Consider the following 23,489-nt stretch of genomic DNA (forward strand, 5'->3'; position numbering starts at 1 on the left):
GATCAAAGAACGCATCAAGAGTTTAGAAAGTAAACTCACAGGATTTGACCAGACCCACATGGTTAAACCATTTCAAATGAAACTTAGGGAGATTATAGAAAAATATGAAAAAGATATTATTCAAGGCAAAAAACAAAAATTTCACAGAGATAGAACAGATTTTGAAAAACAGAGAGCATATAAATGGAAACATGCAGGGAATAGAAGGCAAGGATACACAAATACCCATATAAAACAAAATGTTGCACCATTTATCGCTGAAGAATCTACCAGTGATTTTTTATCTACGGACACCAGCGACACCGAAAGAGGACCAGGCGAGGTAAACGTGAGAAAAAGAGGACCGAGACATCGGGAATGGTCCCCCAAACGCAGCAAACGGAACTTTACGAAGCAACATCAAATTTGAAAAACACCGTAACACAACAATTACAAATTATCAACCTCACCTCATATGCACTAACACCTTTGGAAAGGTCAGTTCTAGAAAAAGGACTCACTTTTTCGCCCACGAGAAGGCTAGATAAATTCGAACTAACTAAGGATGTCTATTTATTTTGTAGACAACTCATGTTTAAAATATTATATCATCAACCCTCCATGATTGACACCTTACCGGAGGAGGATAGACAAGTATTCCGAGATCTTTTGGATCTACTCAAAGAGAATGAGAGCAATGAAGAACTAGGTAAGTTTAAATTTCCCTATAAAACCCCCTCACAAAAGACTCCGTCTTTTAAGCTATGTCCACCAATACAAATTTTTTTTGAACTAGTGTCTAAGGATATTCAGGACTTGGACATATCTAAACATCAACGGGACAACCTCACAAAACCTGAGAGATTAGCTTTATCCTCCTTGAGTGAAAATGACACATTTGTCATCAAAGAAGCAGATAAAGGAGGTAATATTGTGTTGTGGGGTACGGAACAATATACCCAGGAAGCGTTAAAACAACTAACTAATACATCTTTTTACCAGGTTTTACCATCTGACCCAACTGATACCTTTAAGAAAAAATTGGATTTACTTATTGATGCAGCATCCCATTATGGTACCATCAATAACAATGAATGTAAGTATCTAAAAACAGAGAAACCTATTATACCAACATTTTATTTGGTGCCCAAGGTGCATAAATCTTTGACTAATCCTCCAGGTAGACCAATTGTAGCTGGTATAGGTAGCCTTTGTGAAAAGGCCTGCACTTATATAGATTATTTTTTACAGCCCATGGTACTACAACTTAAATCCTATACTAGGGATTCTATGCATCTTATAGAACAATTGAATGACTTGGAGGTTCCCCTTGGCACCCTGGTTATATCCTTGGATGTAGAATCCCTGTATACTAACATTAGGCATCATTTGGGACTGAGAGCAGTTATGCATCACCTTAATCAGCAGACGGCATCTAACAGACAGCATGATTCCTTTTTGCTTGATCTTCTTGAATTTGTCCTTGGACACAATTATTTTGTGTTTGATAGGAAATTTTATCGCCAAGTTTCTGGCACAGCTATGGGGGCACGTTGTGCTCCCTCCTACGCTAACCTTTTTTTAGGTTGGTGGGAGGAGACATACGTATATTCATCTATAAGTTTTCAACAGCATGTCATTAAATGGCAAAGATATATAGATGACATTCTCATTTTTTGGACAGGGACAGCAGAAGAATGCGGGTCATTCATTGAAGAACTTAATGAGAATCCATGGAATATACGCCTCACTGCCAAAATTTCAAAGGAAATGGTTGAGTTCCTCGACTTAAAAATCAAAATGCACGGACCTCAAGTAAAGACCACACTGTACCGTAAAGAAACAGCTACTAATAATCTGCTCCATTACCAAAGTTTTCACCCTCCACACTTGAAAAATGGTATTCCAACAGGACAATTCCTGAGGATTAGGAGAAACTGTAGCGAGGAACAAGATTTCAAATTTCATGCAAAGGATCTAAGTGAAAGATTTAAATCAAGAGGATATCCACAAAAAGTTATTTCGAAAGCTTTTTCAAAAGCAGCAAAGAGCAATAGAATCCAGACATTCACACCCAAACATCGGATAAAAGACAACAAGCCAAGGATCATAACAGCCTATAACAGTCAATGGCAAGATATCACCAAAATATTAAATAGAAATTGGAACATTCTATTATGTGAACCCAAACTTATACCACACATAACCGAGAGACCTCTCCTAACAGCAAGAAGAGCCCGCAATCTTGGGGACAGGGTAACAAGAAGTCATTTTTCAAGACCGACGACACGACTAGGTAGAGGAACTAAACTTATAGGTTCATATGCATGTGGGGATTGCAATATATGTCAATTTGTTGAATCTAGTGACACTTTCACAGATCCAGTTGACAAAAAGCAATACCCACTTAAGTCATACATTAACTGTCGAACTAAAAATATCATTTATGCGATAACCTGTTCTTGTCCCAAGGTTTATATAGGTCAGACAAGTCAAGAACTACGAAAACGAATACAACATCACCTATCAACCATCAGATTGGCAGAAAGAGATATTAAACAAAACAAGATTCTGACCTCGGTGGCTTCACACTTTTTACAAGTACACAAAGGTAAGACTTCTTGTCTTAAAGTGACCGGTCTGGAACACATACAGACAAACATTAGAGGGGGCAATATAGTCCCCAGACTTCTGCAACATGAAGCAAGGTGGATCTTCAATGTAAAATGCATGTCCCCTAGGGGCATAAATGAAGAACTACTATTTACCGGTTTCTATAAAACATAACGAGTCATTTTTCATTTTTACATATAGATTTTTCTTATGTTCTATTTGCACAGATCACATATTTTCGTTCACATTTATTATGACCTTCATATTTATTATGATTTATTCAGGTCTCTTACATTTCACATAATAATTCTTATATCCTTTCCCTCATTTATTTTTCACGTTCTAAATGATCTAAGTCACTAATGTTTATTTTATTATTATCACATAGCACGTCATTTATTGGCATTGTTATATGACAGATATAGTAGTTCATCTTGAAGCCATAGGTCTGAGATCAATTATTAAGTATGTTTTCTCCTTCTAGATCATATCTATGTATAGTGATCGGTTCTGAGGTGTTGAGCATCATATGAGAACATATGGACACAGAAGAGGAAAAAACAAAGAGAAAGAAAAAGAATATATTGTATTATAATCTGATACCCACTCTCGTATATTTTCTACACATATATATTGTCCAAATTCTGGTTAAACTGTTTTCTTCATTAGAAAATGTATCATACTCCTCAATTGTGTAAAATTAAATAAACAACATATTGGCATAAAAGGTAATTAGCATGATGTATTCATCATTATGCCTAGAAGATTGAACGCTTAATATTTATGCACAATTACTCGATAACTAACTTGGACTAAGTTCCAACACATTGACATGTGATAACCTATATGTTTATTATAGTAACCCGTTGTTATGGGGTATGATAGTTTGTAGCGACTTATCCATAGCTGTCAATACATGTTGGCTTTCCAACCTCCCAGCCCTCCTTTTTTTCCCATGCCTTTCCTCCCCTCCCGGTGACCTGGTTGTGCGCGCGCGCGGCTCACTGCATCATGATATCATGGTTGCGGGCCGGCGCGTGCGCATACTAAGTAACCACTCGCCTTGATTTACATGGCGATTGCAGTCCTGCTGGGTGTACTGCGCGTGCGCCGGGTCCGTCATCAGGTGCACATGGTGGCGGCTTCGGCGCATGCGCAGAGCGTCACGGCAATAGGGCAGCTGGGTTATCTCACCAGCTCACTCGTGGAGGTTGGGGTAGGTGTGTCCACAGGTGCAGGCCATTGCACTTTTGATTACTTTTTCCATTTGCTGTTCTACATAAAGACACTAAATGTTCACATGCAAACTTACCCCTGAGGAAGCCACTTTGTGGCGATACGCGTGGGGTTTCTTTCCCCTATTTTCCCCCATATAGCCTGAGATATAGGACATGCTGATTTGATGCCTAACTGATGCAACATTTTTACACACTCTTTTCAAGATTAATGCATTGCATGTCTGCTCTGGGGGTTTAGGTGAGTGTAAGGAGGTAGCTATTTGCTAGCCACTTATCAGGGTGGTATTCCTCCTTCAGTGATTTGTATATGGCATATCATATGCTATTTTAAATGTTTTTAACTTCTATGTAGTGTTTTGGTATTCAATAAACGGTTATTTTGTATACTCATATGGTTATTCTTTGAAAGTTATACCCGTTGCCTTATACATACCCATTTGTTTTGCTTTATATATAGTGGTTTGTAGGGTATGTGGCATGATATATGCAGTGCCTGCCAGTGATATACATGTATTTATCAGCATACTTGCCATTTCTTGGTGAATGTGCCTTTTTGTGGCGTTTGGCACGCAGGAATCTTACATATTGATATTTTATATAAAATTTTTTTCGTATATTGTTAGTGCGTTGGCTATGGCGCACGGTATGGCATCGGACATTGAGGCCAGGGAGGCTATTTGGAACAGCCAACTATCGTCAATATTTAGCACTAGTGTGGAGGTTGTAACTAATGTGGAATTCAAGACATTGACAGAGGAAATCATCATGTTACATAAAAAATATACCAGAGTCTGGTGGAACGTTAGAAGCTTGGAGGAATACTTGAAATTGGGCATTTCACCACGTGGGCTTAGAGCACAAATCTTTCCTGCATGGGAGGTTGATATTACCTTTAAATCAACATGGGAACAGGGTTTATTACAATGTTCCCATATACTCATACGTATGCTGATTGAACATGATAATAATCTGGTGGTTCAGATCAAAGAACGCATCAAGAGTTTAGAAAGTAAACTCACAGGATTTGACCAGACCCACATGGTTAAACCATTTCAAATGAAACTTAGGGAGATTATAGAAAAATATGAAAAAGATATTATTCAAGGCAAAAAACAAAAATTTCACAGAGATAGAACAGATTTTGAAAAACAGAGAGCATATAAATGGAAACATGCAGGGAATAGAAGGCAAGGATACACAAATACCCATATAAAACAAAATGTTGCACCATTTATCGCTGAAGAATCTACCAGTGATTTTTTATCTACGGACACCAGCGACACCGAAAGAGGACCAGGCGAGGTAAACGTGAGAAAAAGAGGACCGAGACATCGGGAATGGTCCCCCAAACGCAGCAAACGGAACTTTACGAAGCAACATCAAATTTGAAAAACACCGTAACACAACAATTACAAATTATCAACCTCACCTCATATGCACTAACACCTTTGGAAAGGTCAGTTCTAGAAAAAGGACTCACTTTTTCGCCCACGAGAAGGCTAGATAAATTCGAACTAACTAAGGATGTCTATTTATTTTGTAGACAACTCATGTTTAAAATATTATATCATCAACCCTCCATGATTGACACCTTACCGGAGGAGGATAGACAAGTATTCCGAGATCTTTTGGATCTACTCAAAGAGAATGAGAGCAATGAAGAACTAGGTAAGTTTAAATTTCCCTATAAAACCCCCTCACAAAAGACTCCGTCTTTTAAGCTATGTCCACCAATACAAATTTTTTTTGAACTAGTGTCTAAGGATATTCAGGACTTGGACATATCTAAACATCAACGGGACAACCTCACAAAACCTGAGAGATTAGCTTTATCCTCCTTGAGTGAAAATGACACATTTGTCATCAAAGAAGCAGATAAAGGAGGTAATATTGTGTTGTGGGGTACGGAACAATATACCCAGGAAGCGTTAAAACAACTAACTAATACATCTTTTTACCAGGTTTTACCATCTGACCCAACTGATACCTTTAAGAAAAAATTGGATTTACTTATTGATGCAGCATCCCATTATGGTACCATCAATAACAATGAATGTAAGTATCTAAAAACAGAGAAACCTATTATACCAACATTTTATTTGGTGCCCAAGGTGCATAAATCTTTGACTAATCCTCCAGGTAGACCAATTGTAGCTGGTATAGGTAGCCTTTGTGAAAAGGCCTGCACTTATATAGATTATTTTTTACAGCCCATGGTACTACAACTTAAATCCTATACTAGGGATTCTATGCATCTTATAGAACAATTGAATGACTTGGAGGTTCCCCTTGGCACCCTGGTTATATCCTTGGATGTAGAATCCCTGTATACTAACATTAGGCATCATTTGGGACTGAGAGCAGTTATGCATCACCTTAATCAGCAGACGGCATCTAACAGACAGCATGATTCCTTTTTGCTTGATCTTCTTGAATTTGTCCTTGGACACAATTATTTTGTGTTTGATAGGAAATTTTATCGCCAAGTTTCTGGCACAGCTATGGGGGCACGTTGTGCTCCCTCCTACGCTAACCTTTTTTTAGGTTGGTGGGAGGAGACATACGTATATTCATCTATAAGTTTTCAACAGCATGTCATTAAATGGCAAAGATATATAGATGACATTCTCATTTTTTGGACAGGGACAGCAGAAGAATGCGGGTCATTCATTGAAGAACTTAATGAGAATCCATGGAATATACGCCTCACTGCCAAAATTTCAAAGGAAATGGTTGAGTTCCTCGACTTAAAAATCAAAATGCACGGACCTCAAGTAAAGACCACACTGTACCGTAAAGAAACAGCTACTAATAATCTGCTCCATTACCAAAGTTTTCACCCTCCACACTTGAAAAATGGTATTCCAACAGGACAATTCCTGAGGATTAGGAGAAACTGTAGCGAGGAACAAGATTTCAAATTTCATGCAAAGGATCTAAGTGAAAGATTTAAATCAAGAGGATATCCACAAAAAGTTATTTCGAAAGCTTTTTCAAAAGCAGCAAAGAGCAATAGAATCCAGACATTCACACCCAAACATCGGATAAAAGACAACAAGCCAAGGATCATAACAGCCTATAACAGTCAATGGCAAGATATCACCAAAATATTAAATAGAAATTGGAACATTCTATTATGTGAACCCAAACTTATACCACACATAACCGAGAGACCTCTCCTAACAGCAAGAAGAGCCCGCAATCTTGGGGACAGGGTAACAAGAAGTCATTTTTCAAGACCGACGACACGACTAGGTAGAGGAACTAAACTTATAGGTTCATATGCATGTGGGGATTGCAATATATGTCAATTTGTTGAATCTAGTGACACTTTCACAGATCCAGTTGACAAAAAGCAATACCCACTTAAGTCATACATTAACTGTCGAACTAAAAATATCATTTATGCGATAACCTGTTCTTGTCCCAAGGTTTATATAGGTCAGACAAGTCAAGAACTACGAAAACGAATACAACATCACCTATCAACCATCAGATTGGCAGAAAGAGATATTAAACAAAACAAGATTCTGACCTCGGTGGCTTCACACTTTTTACAAGTACACAAAGGTAAGACTTCTTGTCTTAAAGTGACCGGTCTGGAACACATACAGACAAACATTAGAGGGGGCAATATAGTCCCCAGACTTCTGCAACATGAAGCAAGGTGGATCTTCAATGTAAAATGCATGTCCCCTAGGGGCATAAATGAAGAACTACTATTTACCGGTTTCTATAAAACATAACGAGTCATTTTTCATTTTTACATATAGATTTTTCTTATGTTCTATTTGCACAGATCACATATTTTCGTTCACATTTATTATGACCTTCATATTTATTATGATTTATTCAGGTCTCTTACATTTCACATAATAATTCTTATATCCTTTCCCTCATTTATTTTTCACGTTCTAAATGATCTAAGTCACTAATGTTTATTTTATTATTATCACATAGCACGTCATTTATTGGCATTGTTATATGACAGATATAGTAGTTCATCTTGAAGCCATAGGTCTGAGATCAATTATTAAGTATGTTTTCTCCTTCTAGATCATATCTATGTATAGTGATCGGTTCTGAGGTGTTGAGCATCATATGAGAACATATGGACACAGAAGAGGAAAAAACAAAGAGAAAGAAAAAGAATATATTGTATTATAATCTGATACCCACTCTCGTATATTTTCTACACATATATATTGTCCAAATTCTGGTTAAACTGTTTTCTTCATTAGAAAATGTATCATACTCCTCAATTGTGTAAAATTAAATAAACAACATATTGGCATAAAAGGTAATTAGCATGATGTATTCATCATTATGCCTAGAAGATTGAACGCTTAATATTTATGCACAATTACTCGATAACTAACTTGGACTAAGTTCCAACACATTGACATGTGATAACCTATATGTTTATTATAGTAACCCGTTGTTATGGGGTATGATAGTTTGTAGCGACTTATCCATAGCTGTCAATACATGTTGGCTTTCCAACCTCCCAGCCCTCCTTTTTTTCCCATGCCTTTCCTCCCCTCCCGGTGACCTGGTTGTGCGCGCGCGCGGCTCACTGCATCATGATATCATGGTTGCGGGCCGGCGCGTGCGCATACTAAGTAACCACTCGCCTTGATTTACATGGCGATTGCAGTCCTGCTGGGTGTACTGCGCGTGCGCCGGGTCCGTCATCAGGTGCACATGGTGGCGGCTTCGGCGCATGCGCAGAGCGTCACGGCAATAGGGCAGCTGGGTTATCTCACCAGCTCACTCGTGGAGGTTGGGGTAGGTGTGTCCACAGGTGCAGGCCATTGCACTTTTGATTACTTTTTCCATTTGCTGTTCTACATAAAGACACTAAATGTTCACATGCAAACTTACCCCTGAGGAAGCCACTTTGTGGCGATACGCGTGGGGTTTCTTTCCCCTATTTTCCCCCATATAGCCTGAGATATAGGACATGCTGATTTGATGCCTAACTGATGCAACATTTTTACACACTCTTTTCAAGATTAATGCATTGCATGTCTGCTCTGGGGGTTTAGGTGAGTGTAAGGAGGTAGCTATTTGCTAGCCACTTATCAGGGTGGTATTCCTCCTTCAGTGATTTGTATATGGCATATCATATGCTATTTTAAATGTTTTTAACTTCTATGTAGTGTTTTGGTATTCAATAAACGGTTATTTTGTATACTCATATGGTTATTCTTTGAAAGTTATACCCGTTGCCTTATACATACCCATTTGTTTTGCTTTATATATAGTGGTTTGTAGGGTATGTGGCATGATATATGCAGTGCCTGCCAGTGATATACAGGAATCAGTCAGCAAGTGGTCAATGTCCCTGCAGCTCCACCGCAGGTGAAATGGAGCATTACACAGCTCCCAATTAAATCAATTGGCAGCTTGATCGGCCACAATGCAGCTGATCACTCATCGGTGGGTTCATTTGTATAAACGATTCCACCAGAAACAGAAGAAACTAAACTGGCTGATCAGAGTGTCAGTGTTAAAACTAGCTCTCTGGGGCTAGTGCAAAGTGGCAAATGATAGGCTGAAATGATGGCAAATAATAGGCCAAATTCTGCTCATTATGGCGTAAACGCATAGGTTTGACCCACCACGGACAAAATTTTCCAATCTGTACATTCACATTTTTGGCAGACAGAAGTCTGCTGTTGGCCATCATGTTAATTTTTCAAATGATGGTGGAACAAAATGGACAAAATTGGCTATTTTGGCCAGCTTTTATCTCATGTATATGTTGAGCTTAATGTGCAGACATAACCTGTGCCTCAGAGCAATATACACTCTTAGTAGCCACACTCCACTCTGGTCTATAGATGCAATGATCATCAAAGATTAATTGAGAATGTTTTTTTTTACATTATCAGCAAGTCCCTAATATAATTTAAAAAAAATAATGCCACTGTCCTGCTGGTCAGAATACAGGTGTTGTTTATGGCAGCTTGTATTCTGTCAATTGACTGTTCACAGAATCTGTTGTGATGTGTATATGGACATTGCAACAACCTCTGCAAGTAGCCAATTCATAGACTACGGATTGCCAGTAGCAGGGAATTATTTTAGGGAATTGTTCATAATGTAATACCTAGTAGTTTAAGTTTCTGCATGCTTGAGCTTTATTTTTAGAGCTTAAAAGTGTGAGATAAGTTATATATTATGTTTCAACTCACACAACTTGCTTTAAGCGACGCTCCAAAGACAAAAAATATAACTATAAATAACTATAAACTGCAAAATTATAGTTGTCTGGTATTTAAGATACCACTCATAAAAAAAACACGTATAAAAAAAACCTAAAATGTGAATTTAAATTTATATTGGCACCATTTTTTCAATGAAAAAAACCGAATTGATATGGATCAGAAATATGGAAGTGTGAATAAGCCCTTACTCAGGTTCTTGGTTCAAGTTCATCTTAATTTGTCTTATTTGATCTCAAGTATATTAGACAATTTCTAACTGGCTACAATGGACATATTTATATATTAAAGATTTTAATATTGTCAAGCCAAAGCATTGACATATTGATATTTATTTTATACTTCATTAACGTTATACATTTTGAATCATTGTCGCCTATACGGCCTCATTCACACGACAGGGTTTCCCGGCCGGGTGCCGGCCGTTCATAAATCGGCCGGCACCCAGCTGCATTAGGAATAATAGACCCCTAATGGGGCTATTCATACGAACGATTTTTTGACGGCCGGGAAAACCGGCCGTCAAAAAATAGGACATGCTCTATTTTCGGCCGGGTACACGGCCGCCCGGCTCCCATAGAAGTCTATGGGGCCGGGTAATACACGGCCATTACCGGAATGTGTCCCGAGTGATGGCCGGGTTTTCCATCGCTTGCGCTCTATCTCCTCCTCCTCACAGCGCAGAGTGCATGTGAGGAGGAGGAGTTTATGCCATTCGGACGAATGGCTGTACGCTATACACTGTGTGGCAAGGCCGGGGTGTACAGCAGGTGGAAGGGAGCGCTGCGCTGGCTCCCTTCCCCTGCTTGTTTTAAAAGCGCCCTGGCCCGGTGACACCTTCCATGGCGTCGCTAGCAGCTGCTGCTGCGGCTGCTACTACTGTAGCGACGCCACTATAGCAGAGCAGGGAGGCATCTCCCCGCTCTGCTATGTGCTAGCCCCACTTTAGCTCCTTGAAGGAGCGGAATCCCTGTGTTTTCGGGGATTCCGCTCCTGGACAGAGCGCTTGATGTCTCTGTCCATATCTGGGCAGTGACATCAGGGGAAACTCCTGAAGCGGAATCCCCGAACACATGGGGATTCCCCTTCAGGAGTTGCCGCTGATGTCACTGTCCAGATCTGCCCGGCCCGGAACGGATGCAAAACTTTATGCAAACCGGCCGGGCAAAATGGCCGATTTTACCGGCCGACACTCGGGCTCGGGCGGGACTCTGTCGTGTGAACCCAGCCTACAAGTAATTGTTTTGCATTTACTGCTTATATTACTATAAAACTCCCAAAAAAAACAAGAAATAAAAAACAAATGTTGAATCATAAAAAACAAAATGAAAGCAGCATAGTTTGTCTTGAAATATTAAGAAATAACAGTATGGCCTTGAAATATTTAAAGTTGTTACAAGCTCATATAATGTAAGTCCCTAATACAGAGAAATAAATTCTGTTACAAATTCCCTGCGTTTACCCTGAAGTCACCTTTCTCACTCTCAACATAGGAAATAATGTTTTATTAGGACACTGTTGCAATATTTAGGGGTTGCAGTCCCAAGTGGGCCCCTGCATCTAAAGCGGGCCGCTTGTACCACATTGGAGAACACTGATTTCATACATGAGGCCCAGAATGCTGACTTTAAGACCAGGAACATTAGTTGAGAACATGATTTTTTTAGTTATACTCTTGCATAGGCAGATTCCTGTTATACACGTTCAGCTCGTCTGAATATACATGTTATTTGTATGGAGGTAGGGAAGAAGAGTAAAGGGGGTTTTACACTGGGTTTTATCGGTAACGCTCATTGCCGATAATTTCCCTGTGTGAACAGGGCAGCGATCAGCAGATGAACGAGCAAATGCTCAATCATCTTCTGGTCGTATCGCTTTAAAAAAGTAAAATATTATCGTTATCGGCAGCACATCTCCCTGTGTAAACGGGGAGACACACTGCCGACATGATAATAATGTATGGGGACGAGAGATCGGAGTAACGACCGCTTGTCCCATCCATATCTCCGTGTGACAGGAGCAAACGATCGCTGATAAACGATGTCTCGTTGATCGGCGCTCGCTGCATCGGCCGATTATCGGCCGGTGTAAAAGGGCCTTAAGTGACCATACACTTCTGTTTATCTTTATCTAGTGAGAAATAATAGAATAGAACATGAAATATCCACATTTCCAGTCCTCCCAAATCAGATGTCAGGTGAGAGGCTCTAGACATAAGATTCCAGCAGGATCTACCGTTCCTTTAACATGCGAAATATATGCAAAAATTTGATCTAATCAAAAAGACACTTCAGCAATATAATTTGCTCACCTAGTGCCAACCTTAATGCGTTGCATACAGATGAAATGACTATAATTAACAAGCTCTTTTCTGTGCACGCTCAATATCAAGTCTGAAATTGTTATACGTGGAACTTGTAAGACAGCCTGCAGCAGATAATTGACATCTGGTACCAATCATACATAAGTGAAGAGATTCCTCTTATCTTCCATGGAAGACCTCCCTTTTCTTGTGAAACCAAGTTGTCAGAAAGTGTAATTCCATCCGAAGAACAGAGGGTCTTGTTGTGACTACACCAGGTCAAACTCATCGCTGCAGGCCGTGTTGGGGACTGGCTTCCTAGACCTTGCCCCGGCAGCTTGCCCTCCTTTTTATCTTCGCTTCTCATGAGACTTTAGGATTTCTTTTCCAGTCTGCTCCTTCTGTGACAACTTTGATCAGGTCAATTGACTATTTGAAAGTTGAAAACATAAATCTTGGTCAACCAATAAGACATTAGAAGTAAAAAATATGTTTATATGTGCTGTGTGCATGAAAAAACGGCAACAAAAATGTGTTATATATGTGACGTGTGCAAGCAAGGTTCATGTGTAACATTTTATTAGACACTATTAAATTATTATGTATAACTATTATTCACTTAGTCATTCTATTATCTTTGGTTTGTAGTTATGCAAATGACGTAATGAGCCATTCGGAGGACTGTTAGACAATGCAATTTCATCACACTAACATTAAAATGGTTTTGTCACGATAGATGAATATAGCCAGTGGCGTACATAGAAGTGAGTGGGCCCCATAGCAAAGATTAAAATGGGCACCACATTACGTTGCTGATTTTGCTACTGTAGACATTAACCGTGTCCTAATAATGCAGTTTCTCTGTAGAGGGGAGTCCTGCACAGGTTGTCGCAACCCAATAGCAAAAGAGTTCGTACCAACCAGGGCTTGGCCTCCTCTCTCTATGGGCCCCATAGCAACTACATGGTCCGCCTCTATGGGCTTGTCCACACGTAACGGAATTGCTGTGTAATTTCCATCCGGAATAATGTATGGAATATACACAGCGGAATACAGTAGCAGCAAAGTGGGTGAGATTTAATAAATCTCATCTACGCTGCGTAAAATTTCCATCCCGAAATTCACCTGCGGTGCGTATTTTTCACTCCGCAGCATGTCAATTCCTGCTGCAGAAATTGGACTGAATTGCTGCGTTTTTCAGAGGAGATGTCACCATCTCCCAACATTGAAAAAAACGCAGCAAAATCCACACCATTTTCTGCAGTACAAAACGCAGGAAATGGTGTCGTTTTTCCGCAGCGGAATTTCTTCCAGTTCCTGTGGAATTGCTGCAGAAATTTTCTGCAGCAATTCCATTAATTGTGGACAAGCCCTAAGGGAGAATATGGTGCCTAATATAGGCTCCAAACAATGGGGTCTTTGTAATGATAGTTGCCCAGACTGGGTACCTGGGCAATTATAGGCCCTTTTACATGGGCCAATGATCGGGCAAACGAGCGTTCATATGAATACTCGTTCCCAATTATTGCCCAGGGCAACGATCAGCCGATGAATCAGCAAACGTTCGTTCACCGGCTGATCGTATAGTTTATGCAGCAGAAAATATTATCACTGTCGGCAGCACATCTCCCTGTGTAAACAGGGAGATGTACTGCCAATATTATGGTAATGCATGGGGACGAGCGATCGTAGTAACGAGTGATTGTCTCCATACTTTTCTGATCATAGTTCCATGTGAAAGGAGAAAACATGCGCCGATCAATGAGCTGTCTCGTTGATCGGCACTCGTTGTGACGGCCAAAATTGGCCGGTGTAAAAGGACCCTATGTCTCTGATACAGAATCTCTGCCATGGATTCTCTTTCTGTCCCTGTCCATAATTTCTCACATAATGTAACAGAGTTTTATCTTTCAGCAAATATGTGAAAATCATCACAGTTAATAAAAGAAGGTTTTATAAAAAGAAAGTTCTATATATAGAAAACGATAAAGCTTTTCAGCTTTGACATTGAAATGTAAAACTAACAATCTGTAGCTAATGCAAGTCGCAAGACAAAATAACAATGCAATAATCAGCACAAACATTCAGTTTCCCTATGAACAAAGCAAAATCACTGGTCAATGTCCATTACATGCCATCCAGTGACTCCCATGTAAAAAGGACTAAATTACATTTCGTTAGTGTTTCTTGTACCAACCCTTCCCTCCATCCCTCGTAGATGTTGGTAGTATCTGTACAGCCAGCAAGCAGAGCTCTTTAATACACGTGAATGTTTTTTAACCATTTAATGTTTTTTTTATCTCAATGACGGGTCCATTCCAAAATGAAAAACATACTATTTGTAGTCATGCAATAGAAATCAATAGCAGTTAAAGTCAAGTATCTTCTTAAACCGGAGGTATTTATGTACAAGATAACGCATGGCTTTTCTGCTGTCTCCTATTGCTTGTGCTGCTCTGCTCCTAGCAGCTGTTAAAAGTTTGAGTAAAATTAGCCACAGCACCCCATTATCTCAGCCTTAGTACCCAAACTGCCAGCCACTCACTAGTCCTCAAAGGGGTTGACCAGGATTAGAAAAACTTGGCTGCTTTTACCCCAAAACAGTGCCACATTATCACATCTCAGCCCTATTCACTTCAATGGAGCCGAGTTGCAATACCAGACCCAACTCTTAGACAGGTGTTTAAAGCAGCCATGTTTTTCTAATGCTGTACAACCCCTTATAGATATAGTGCTAGCCACTCCAATGTGGATGTGCCACAAATGTCTTCGGTTGGTATACCTTCACGTTTTGTAACCTACCCAACTTTTTTCAATTTTTTTTGTATTAAAGCTATAATTTCTATTTATTTGCAATATACACAGTGCAATAAAAAATAAACAGTAAACACCCATATATAAAAAGGTACATATATATGGTAAATTAAATGAATCTTAAAATATTTCTAACTACACAAATTAGCATCGGCCTCCCATTGGTGAATTAAACACTAAAGAAATAAAAGCTACAAGCTGTTCTGGGTTGTCCTGTTTCCTATAAAGAAAAAGTTGACATTCCTTTCAAGTATTGTATTACATCCTCATTTGTATTCTCAATGCAGTCCTAACATGTCTACTGCAGTCTGATCACGCGGGTGAAAGGACCAGAGCAGTACAAATTTCAGAGCCCAGTATGGCCTCTACAACTGGTGCCACCATGATTAATTGGCATCCTTACGTTATTGATTTTTTTTTTGGGCCAATGTCAAGTCATGTAATTTGCCTAAAGCTTTTAACTGGTAATGAACCTTGTTTTTTACTAATACTACATTTCTATCTACTGAGAAAAAACATGTATTTATTTGATATATATTATAATGACCTTTAAATTTCAATTCTTAATTTTTCCTTTTTTATTGATATCTTACAAATTATTTCAATAGTTTTCTTGTTTATATCTGTTCCTGGGCAAGTTGAATGCCAACCAATACGGCCTTAATGACAGCTACCCCAGTCAGACAGCAGTGATACATCCCCTGCTTACATATTGCCGCACATCTAGGCAAATTTAACATTTAGGGTCTGTGAAAGTTGGGTGAAAACCTATGTGGAGGCTGTCATATTGGTTATCAGCCAGCTTTCCTAGAAGCAGATATAACTAGGTAAAGCTGAAATTATATTTTTCTTTTCTATATGAGATAACCCTGAATATCATTACCATGTAATTAGCCAATGCCCCCCCCCCCCAAAAGGAGAAGTCTGGTTGCAACGTTTATTTATTTACCCCATATAGCTACGCCACTGGGTTAGGACAGGTCTCCATATTTAAAATGAGTCTTATATATGAGCATATAAGAAACTTGTAAAGGGAATTCTCAGGTTTAACACTTCCTTCAAAGGAAAGGAAAATGGTGCTTAAATTCTCATTAAAGGTTGTAATTCAAATGTACACAAATGATATATTCTCAAGGATGTCCTGGCTTTCACAAAGCCTCTGGCGTCAGTTATGAGTCAGTCCAGTCAAGAATTTTTTTCTTTTCCTCTCCTAAGGTGACACATTTCACCTTTGCTCAATATTTGCAACACATCTTTATAGACACAGATATACTTGAAGGTAGACTGTTCAGCATTGTGGCACTTATTACACATAGCTATCTTATTTAAAGGGTCGTTTTATCTCACCAGCACTCCAGAAAAACAGCTAATTTTGCCGGAGGACACCGTGATCAGCCAGGCATGTTATATTAAATGGCAGCCATTCCAATGAATCACCGTACATGTAATACATGGGCAGCTCAAGTAGGCTAGAAAAGTTCATTAGAGGGTGGTCCCAAGTGTGGGACCCTCTCTATGACATTCATATGCCCTAATAAGGCCTATGAACAGGAGTTATCTTCATGAGAAAATCCCAAAACACAAATTGTCCGACAATATTTTTTTTTTAAATGTACCACAACTTCAGAAAACTTGAGATTTTATGTTACTGAGTACGGTATTGTTCTACATTATCAGTCAGTGCATGTTAGGGAGCGTCTTAAAGTGACACTTTCTCTATACAGTAATCTTGAGTATTGGCATATGGAGTGTTAGGGTCCTTTTACACCGGTCATAAAAGCAAGCGGTGATTAACAGGACAGCTCGTTGATCGGCACTCGCCTGCTCCTTTCACAAGGAACTATGATCAGTAATGTATGAGGACAAGCGATCGTTACTACGATCGCTCGTCCCCATGCATTTCTATCATGTTGGCAGCATATCTTCCCGTTTACACAGGGAGATGTGCTACCATAGATAATATTTATTGCTGCATAGACGATACGATCAGCCAATAAATGAGCGTTTCATCGGCTGATCATTGCCTTGTTTACACACTCGTTTGACCGATCATTGGCCCATGTAAAAGAATCTTTACTGACAATCAAAAGCTTTCCATCATTTTGGAAGAAAAAAAATCTCATTGTGGTTATCTGATCCTTCCCTTTTCTCACAGGAAAAAATAAAGTACTAGACCCTGCTGTGCTGGTGTCACAAAGGGGGTCGAGGATGGGAAGATGTCTCAATCTTAATTATCTCAATGACCAAATGTAGGTTAAACAATTTGGCTGCTACAACTTTTGAAAGCTCACTTTTAGGCTTCGTTCACATCTGCGCCAGGGTCCCGTTCAGACGTTGCGTCGGAGCTTTCTGTCAGAATGGGACCCTGACTGACACAAACGCAAACCATAGGTTTCCGTTTCCATCACCATTGATTTCAATGGTGATGGATCCGGTGCCAATGGTTTCCGTTTGTCTCAGTTATGCATAGTCGACTACGCTATTGATTCAGTCAAAACGATGGAACTCCTGCACAACTGAGACAAACGGAAACCATTGGCACCGGATCCGTCACCATTGAAATCAATGGTGATGTAAACAGATGGTTTGTGTCAGTCAGGGTCCCGTTCCGACGGAAAGCTCTGAAGGAACGGGACCCTGGCGCAAATGTGAACGAAGCCTTAGTGTAATATTTATTTGTTGCAGTGGAGATCTGCCAAGACATTGTAGTTTAGAAGTATTTTTTGGATTGTATTGTATATCCCACAAACTTTATACAAAAATCATAATATGGATAATAAAAGTGCTAAAAAGCAGAGTGCACTATGTGGCCTTAAAATAAATGCTTTAATATATAACAGCTATTGCTTTGTATGTCGCATTAAAAAAAAAATGCCATACAAATACATCGGCAACTATACAGACTGGATGACAACCACGACCACACTATGGGAAGTTTAATGGTTGCCATAATGGGTTTTGCCCAGTTTTCTCGTAAACAGGTATAACATATAGATAATATGCTCTATAACTACAGTGTTATTCAATAGGATTATTAAATAGCAGGTCTACTGGGTGCCATGAAATATCTTTTCCACCATCTAGACTTTATCTCAAATTTCACCTGTTCTGCATGGAAAATTCACATTGCAGTTGCTCAAGTACTGACTTAGGAAAGAATAGGAAGGAACCACAACTGATCCTCCCAAATTCTTTATCCAAGAGGAGAGCCGGTGGCTGCTCGGCTATGTTAGGCAACACAGGAAGGGAGTACCTTGCAAAGGACACAACTGAGCAGGACGTGTGTTTATGCCGTCTCATATTGTTTATGTGTGTCTCTTGGAAAAAGAGACTGTGATATACAGATGAAATAGAAGGAAATAACCAGTGCATTATACGTGGTAACTGAAGTAAGCCAGTTTACATAAGGAAATAGCTATCATCTGACCTGGCAATCTAAAGACTTATTTATAGACACATTCTTTTGTTTTAAGGTTTTGATATATAATGTGTTACATATTTATTCTGCATGAAATATTAGTATATTGCTTATAGAGATTTACAATCCAGTTTTGCTAAAAGGTTCCCCAGATGATAAACTGATCACAGAGTGTCCCACTACTGGGACCCCCAGACGAACCAATACCTTTTGAGATATTCCACTCTTATCACTATAAGAATATCTCATTAGGTATTGGTTTGTCTGGTTCATCTAGATGACGTTGAGCGGCGAAGCAAACTGTGTGTATATATATATATACATACACACACACTTCTTTCTCTTCACCTACTCAGTTTTGTCTGGAAAATTTGCGTCTCCCTGGTCTGTTAAGTGCTCAATGACCCTCCACCTCATAGGATATAAAGTATTGCACAATTCCCTTTGATATTAATGGGCTATCCGTCTAATGCATGGACTTGCCCAGTCCTCCAGAATGAGAGACGCTATTTGTAACCTCTCTCATCTAGTAGATTAGTAGACAGTGGTCTAAAACTGAGGATCTCATCTATTAACTCAGGAATACATAACCGGACAATTAAACATGAGTTTTCTAAACCAGACAACCCCTTTAAGCAGGCCATATGGATTATATAGAAAGCAATCATACGGCAAATCATTCCTGAAACTAACCCCCCCCCCAAAAAAAAGAAAAAACAAAACAACAACATAAACTATTGGTAGTTAGGTAGTTATAGTAAGATATCTGGGCCATACATATACAACTTTTTCTGTATATTACTGATATAATAAAAATATAGTGTGCTGCCTAAGTAATAATGCATATCCATTAATTGATCCTTGCACGACAACACCATAAACATACCATTGTAGGCAGAGAATGGCTAAAACTAATCCAACCATCAACCATCATAGGATATGGGTTGGGGATAAAAGGTTGCAAACTATATTTTGTGGGACCATCCACTGAACCAGTCGAAAAAACCATTGCAGCCATTACAACTGTCAAATGTGCAGATCCCAAAAGCATATACTTATGATACTGGTGGCATCATAAGTCCAAGTACATCTAATAGTGGCTTCAGTGGGGCACAAATATCAATGTGATGTAGTTTTAAAGTGACACAATGAACTTATTTGTCATAGGTGGTGTAACATATTTATGAAGTCTAAAGACCAAGTTGCAGACAATGCTCAAATTAATGCCAATTTTTACATATTGCCAGATTTACTCTAGGAGCGTTTTTTTCTGATTACGATATTGGAGTCAGGGAATTATTTATTCCCTTAATATGGGGCAATTAGTAACTGACTCATAGGGGTAACAGGTTGAACTAAATGTTTTTAAACCTTACTACTTATGTAACTATATTGGTACATGTTTCCAGAATACAGATGAATTTCCATATCTAATCCTCTATGTGTGTGCATATGTTTGTAAATGCTAAATGTGTTCTTTCTTATGCATCATGTTAGTTTAAGTGCATTAGACCATCATCGACTTCAAAAGGAGACAACAGTGGAAGAACCAGTCTGTACATTGGGTCATTCATTCACTAAGAATTGGGATGGTCGGACTCATGAGAAAGCTACATCCCAGACAATGGTGCTCTTGATCCTCACAGCTGGAAGTTGATTGGGAAGATAAGGGATAGATCAGTAAGAGTTGAAGGTGTTTACGGCCATTTAGGGATAAAAGGCAAAAATACACCTTGAAATGTGCTGAAGTTAGACCTCATGCACATGGCAGAGCCCTGTGTAGGTGTCTTTACGGAGCAAGTCATAGTCCCTGGGGCTCCATACTACAGAGCGATAAACACAGTGTGCCACTGTATGGTGCTCTGTACGGTGCCATATTACAGCTCCTAGAAGAGAATAGCTTCATAATACGGCATCCGATGTAACATGCCAAATTTGATTAAAAAAAGAACGCTGGATTGTTCCATATGAAATCAGAGACATATAGAGGCGCAATAGAGCCCCACAGACGTCTTACGGGTGCTGCATTACAGCTCTGTACAACTCAGGGGTAAAGGCAGGTTTTTCATGGGAAAATCCTTCGGATCATAGTACGATATCTGCTCATGTATACTACTGGTCGGGGGTGAATCTTTTGTGTCTATGGCCAGCTATGATGAATATCAGTCACATTCCCAATAGGCTCATACAGGCTCTATGACCATTAGGGGTCCTTTTATATGTGAAGATAAATTGTTAAAAATTAGCGACAATTGACAACATAGCGAGTCATTAACGTTAGAAAGATATGAATTTATATGTAACAATAATTGTAAGGTTTTCATCATTTTGATCACTTTTGTCTTTCCTCCTGTCTCGTCTGCTAATGATTAGCAGATGCATTTTTACACGAGAAGATATGACGCCGCCAAACGATAATTATTAGGCTATCATAAAATATTCAATCAACAACAAGCGAGCAATTTCACATGCAATTGATGAACATGTTAACACTGCACAAGGTTTGAACTTTTACTCGATCTTACGATATTAAACACAATAATCGCCCGTTAAGAGGTAGAGATCTAACATTTTTATATGAGGGCTAACATGCTAAAAAAATAATCTTATAATCGCTTTCTAACACTGCTGAAGTTTATAAGGGTGATTAATCCAGAAATAATCTAAACTCCAGTCCTGTCATCTAAACAATTTGTATAAATGGCCTTAGAAAGTGGATAAAATATAACATAGAATGTACATTTGTAAACCTTTTCATGATAAGACTTCATTTGCTTAATTTCCAATCCAACACCGTAAAACCATTCACATGTAATAGTTTACCCTAAATGGGAAATTCTTGGCAGTTAAATGTAATACCTGTAGTGACTAGTGGCTGAAAACACTTGAGGATTTTCCCACAATAAACATTTCTGGCATATCAATGTGATATGCCATAAATATCCAGTGGGTGAGGTCTGACCACTGGGACTCCTCTGATCCTGAGAACAGAATCAGAACCGATTGTGTTATCACCCTAGATAAACCAATTATCACTGCAAACTATTTTTAATCCGACAGATCAGTCAAATTATCTTGGGTATGGCCGTCATGTCCTCAGGTTATCTCATTCTACCAGCTACACAAAATACACAGGATTATAGTGAAATTAAGGCTTTATTTACACGAGTGTAGTTCACGTCCATCATACGCGTGTGAAAATCATGCGCATCACACGGACCTATGTTAGTCAATGGGGCCGTTCAGAGATTTCGTGATTTTCACGCAGCGTGTGTGCGCTGCGTAAAACTCACGACATGTCCTATACTTGGGCATTTTTCACGCATCACGCACCCATTGAAGTCAATGGGTGCGTGAAAATCGCGCACAGCACACGGAAACACTTCTGTGTGTCGCTCGTGATTCGAGCTACAGTTGTTAAATAAATTAAGGGGGAAAAAAAAGCACCACATTCATTGTAGTTTCTAAGCATCGAAACCGCGTGTCATAAGGATGGCATATGCGTTAAAATCACGCAGCATTCACTGATGACACACGGAACTGCAACACGCGCAAAACGCTGCATTTTTTGCTCGCGCAAAACGCACACGTTCGTGTGAATTTCGCCTAAGGAAGAAAAAACATAGCAACATAAAATATTAAATGGCCAATAAAAAGAATAATTATTTTTTGTTATCATCCTTATGAACTGGCTATACATATGTAATTGCTGTTGGCTAAATCCTGCCTTACACATTAGGCTCAACTATACGTGCATTTTGTTGCCAGACATCTATGGGGCAAACAAAAGTTTGGAGAGTTTTAAAAGGGTTGTGTCGTCACATACAACCCCTTTAATATGGGACTTGCTGATGGGCTGGGCCCCTGGGAGCCTAGGAGCACAGCTGGGAAAGCGACGGCTAGCCACATATCTCCCTTCTCGTGGCCGAATGTGTATGGCCAGTTTGTAAAATAGGTTTACCATTTCAAAGAAAAAAATGAACACTGATACAAAATGGTGGTGGTGTATTCTTCACCGAGAATGCTGGAACACCGAAATTCTGATAAATTCTAAATCACGTGATTTTTTTACTCATCTCTGGAAGCTGGAGGAAGTTTGGATACAGAATCAGAATAGAACCGCACTTGCTAAAAAGCTTCTCTTTAATTAGAAACAGAAAGTGTTATGAGTCATTTCTAAAAACACTGCCACATTTTTACTGCCTTTCAAATAAAGGAGCCGCTCAGAATGATTTGGTAAATGTTTGCAAGCTTTGCGGGATTTTGCATACACAAAACAAATTGCAGCTAATGTTTAATTCGAATGAATTTTGTGGTTATAAAAATACACTACTGGATATATATATGTCCTCCAAGGGAACAGCAAGTGTCTCTCCTCTGTATCTCAGATGTGATGTTACAGCATCCCACAAATGCTGACGGTGGAGCATTGTCACCATATGGTTTGTTTGGCTGGGCTTGAGATAACTCTGTTGTTACCACTACATATAGGCATATAGAAAGCTGAGATGACATGAATGAATGTTTGTAAAAAAAATTACAAATTGAGGGTTACCCCCACCCCAAATGAAATGTTATTGAAATTGTAATAAATGACACAATAGTACTGAAAATTTTTTACGATGTTTCCAGTTTATGAAATAGATTTCTAGAGAAATAAATGATTTGCACAAGGGCTCACTCATCATGTCCCCCAAATTATTGGTATGTCTACGACAAGCTATGAGGTAGGCACGCATGGAAAGACTGCCATCGTTAAGAGGACATAGTAAATAACTGCTGTTTATAGTTGTTATTTTTTATAACATTTCTTATTAACAATAATCCAATTTGTTTTTTATTTAACAGAAAACAATTATACAAATTATTTACTAATACAAAATAATTTAAAAAAA

The 23,489-nt window shown here is 39.0% G+C and overlaps 2 protein-coding genes across 8 annotated transcripts; both read left to right on the top strand.

Annotated features, from left to right (window-relative positions):
* Nucleotides 1-201: 201 nt before the first annotated feature.
* LOC142652976 (uncharacterized) lies at nucleotides 202-4,284 on the top strand. Of its 4 annotated transcripts, XR_012848003.1 has the most exons (4): nucleotides 202-1,075; nucleotides 1,664-2,275; nucleotides 2,452-2,590; nucleotides 3,077-4,284. XR_012848003.1 is itself a non-coding variant. In XM_075828681.1 (3 exons), the coding sequence occupies exons 1-3, from the start codon at nucleotides 358-360 to the stop codon at nucleotides 3,091-3,093; spliced, it is 1,662 nt and encodes a 553-aa protein (XP_075684796.1). In that variant the 5' UTR covers nucleotides 202-357; the 3' UTR covers nucleotides 3,094-4,284. The 4 variants fall into 4 exon arrangements, 3 of the variants coding, with proteins under 3 accessions (XP_075684796.1, XP_075684797.1, XP_075684795.1); XM_075828681.1 differs by having other exon boundaries at nucleotides 1,664-2,590; XM_075828682.1 differs by having other exon boundaries at nucleotides 2,452-4,284.
* A 727-nt stretch (nucleotides 4,285-5,011) lies between these two features.
* Nucleotides 5,012-9,048, top strand: LOC142652977 (uncharacterized). 4 transcript variants are annotated; one of them, XR_012848004.1, is made up of 4 exons: nucleotides 5,012-5,885; nucleotides 6,474-7,085; nucleotides 7,262-7,400; nucleotides 7,887-9,048. XR_012848004.1 is itself a non-coding variant. In XM_075828685.1 (3 exons), exons 1-3 carry the CDS (start codon nucleotides 5,168-5,170, stop codon nucleotides 7,901-7,903), a joined length of 1,662 nt encoding a protein of 553 aa, XP_075684800.1. In that variant the 5' UTR covers nucleotides 5,012-5,167; the 3' UTR covers nucleotides 7,904-9,048. The 4 variants fall into 4 exon arrangements, 3 of the variants coding, with proteins under 3 accessions (XP_075684800.1, XP_075684801.1, XP_075684799.1); XM_075828685.1 differs by having other exon boundaries at nucleotides 6,474-7,400; XM_075828686.1 differs by having other exon boundaries at nucleotides 7,262-9,048.
* The last annotated feature ends 14,441 nt before the right edge of the window (nucleotides 9,049-23,489 follow it).

Source organism: Rhinoderma darwinii, chromosome 5 (genome assembly GCF_050947455.1).
Source record: "Rhinoderma darwinii isolate aRhiDar2 chromosome 5, aRhiDar2.hap1, whole genome shotgun sequence".
Classification (NCBI taxonomy): Eukaryota; Metazoa; Chordata; class Amphibia; order Anura; family Rhinodermatidae; genus Rhinoderma; species Rhinoderma darwinii.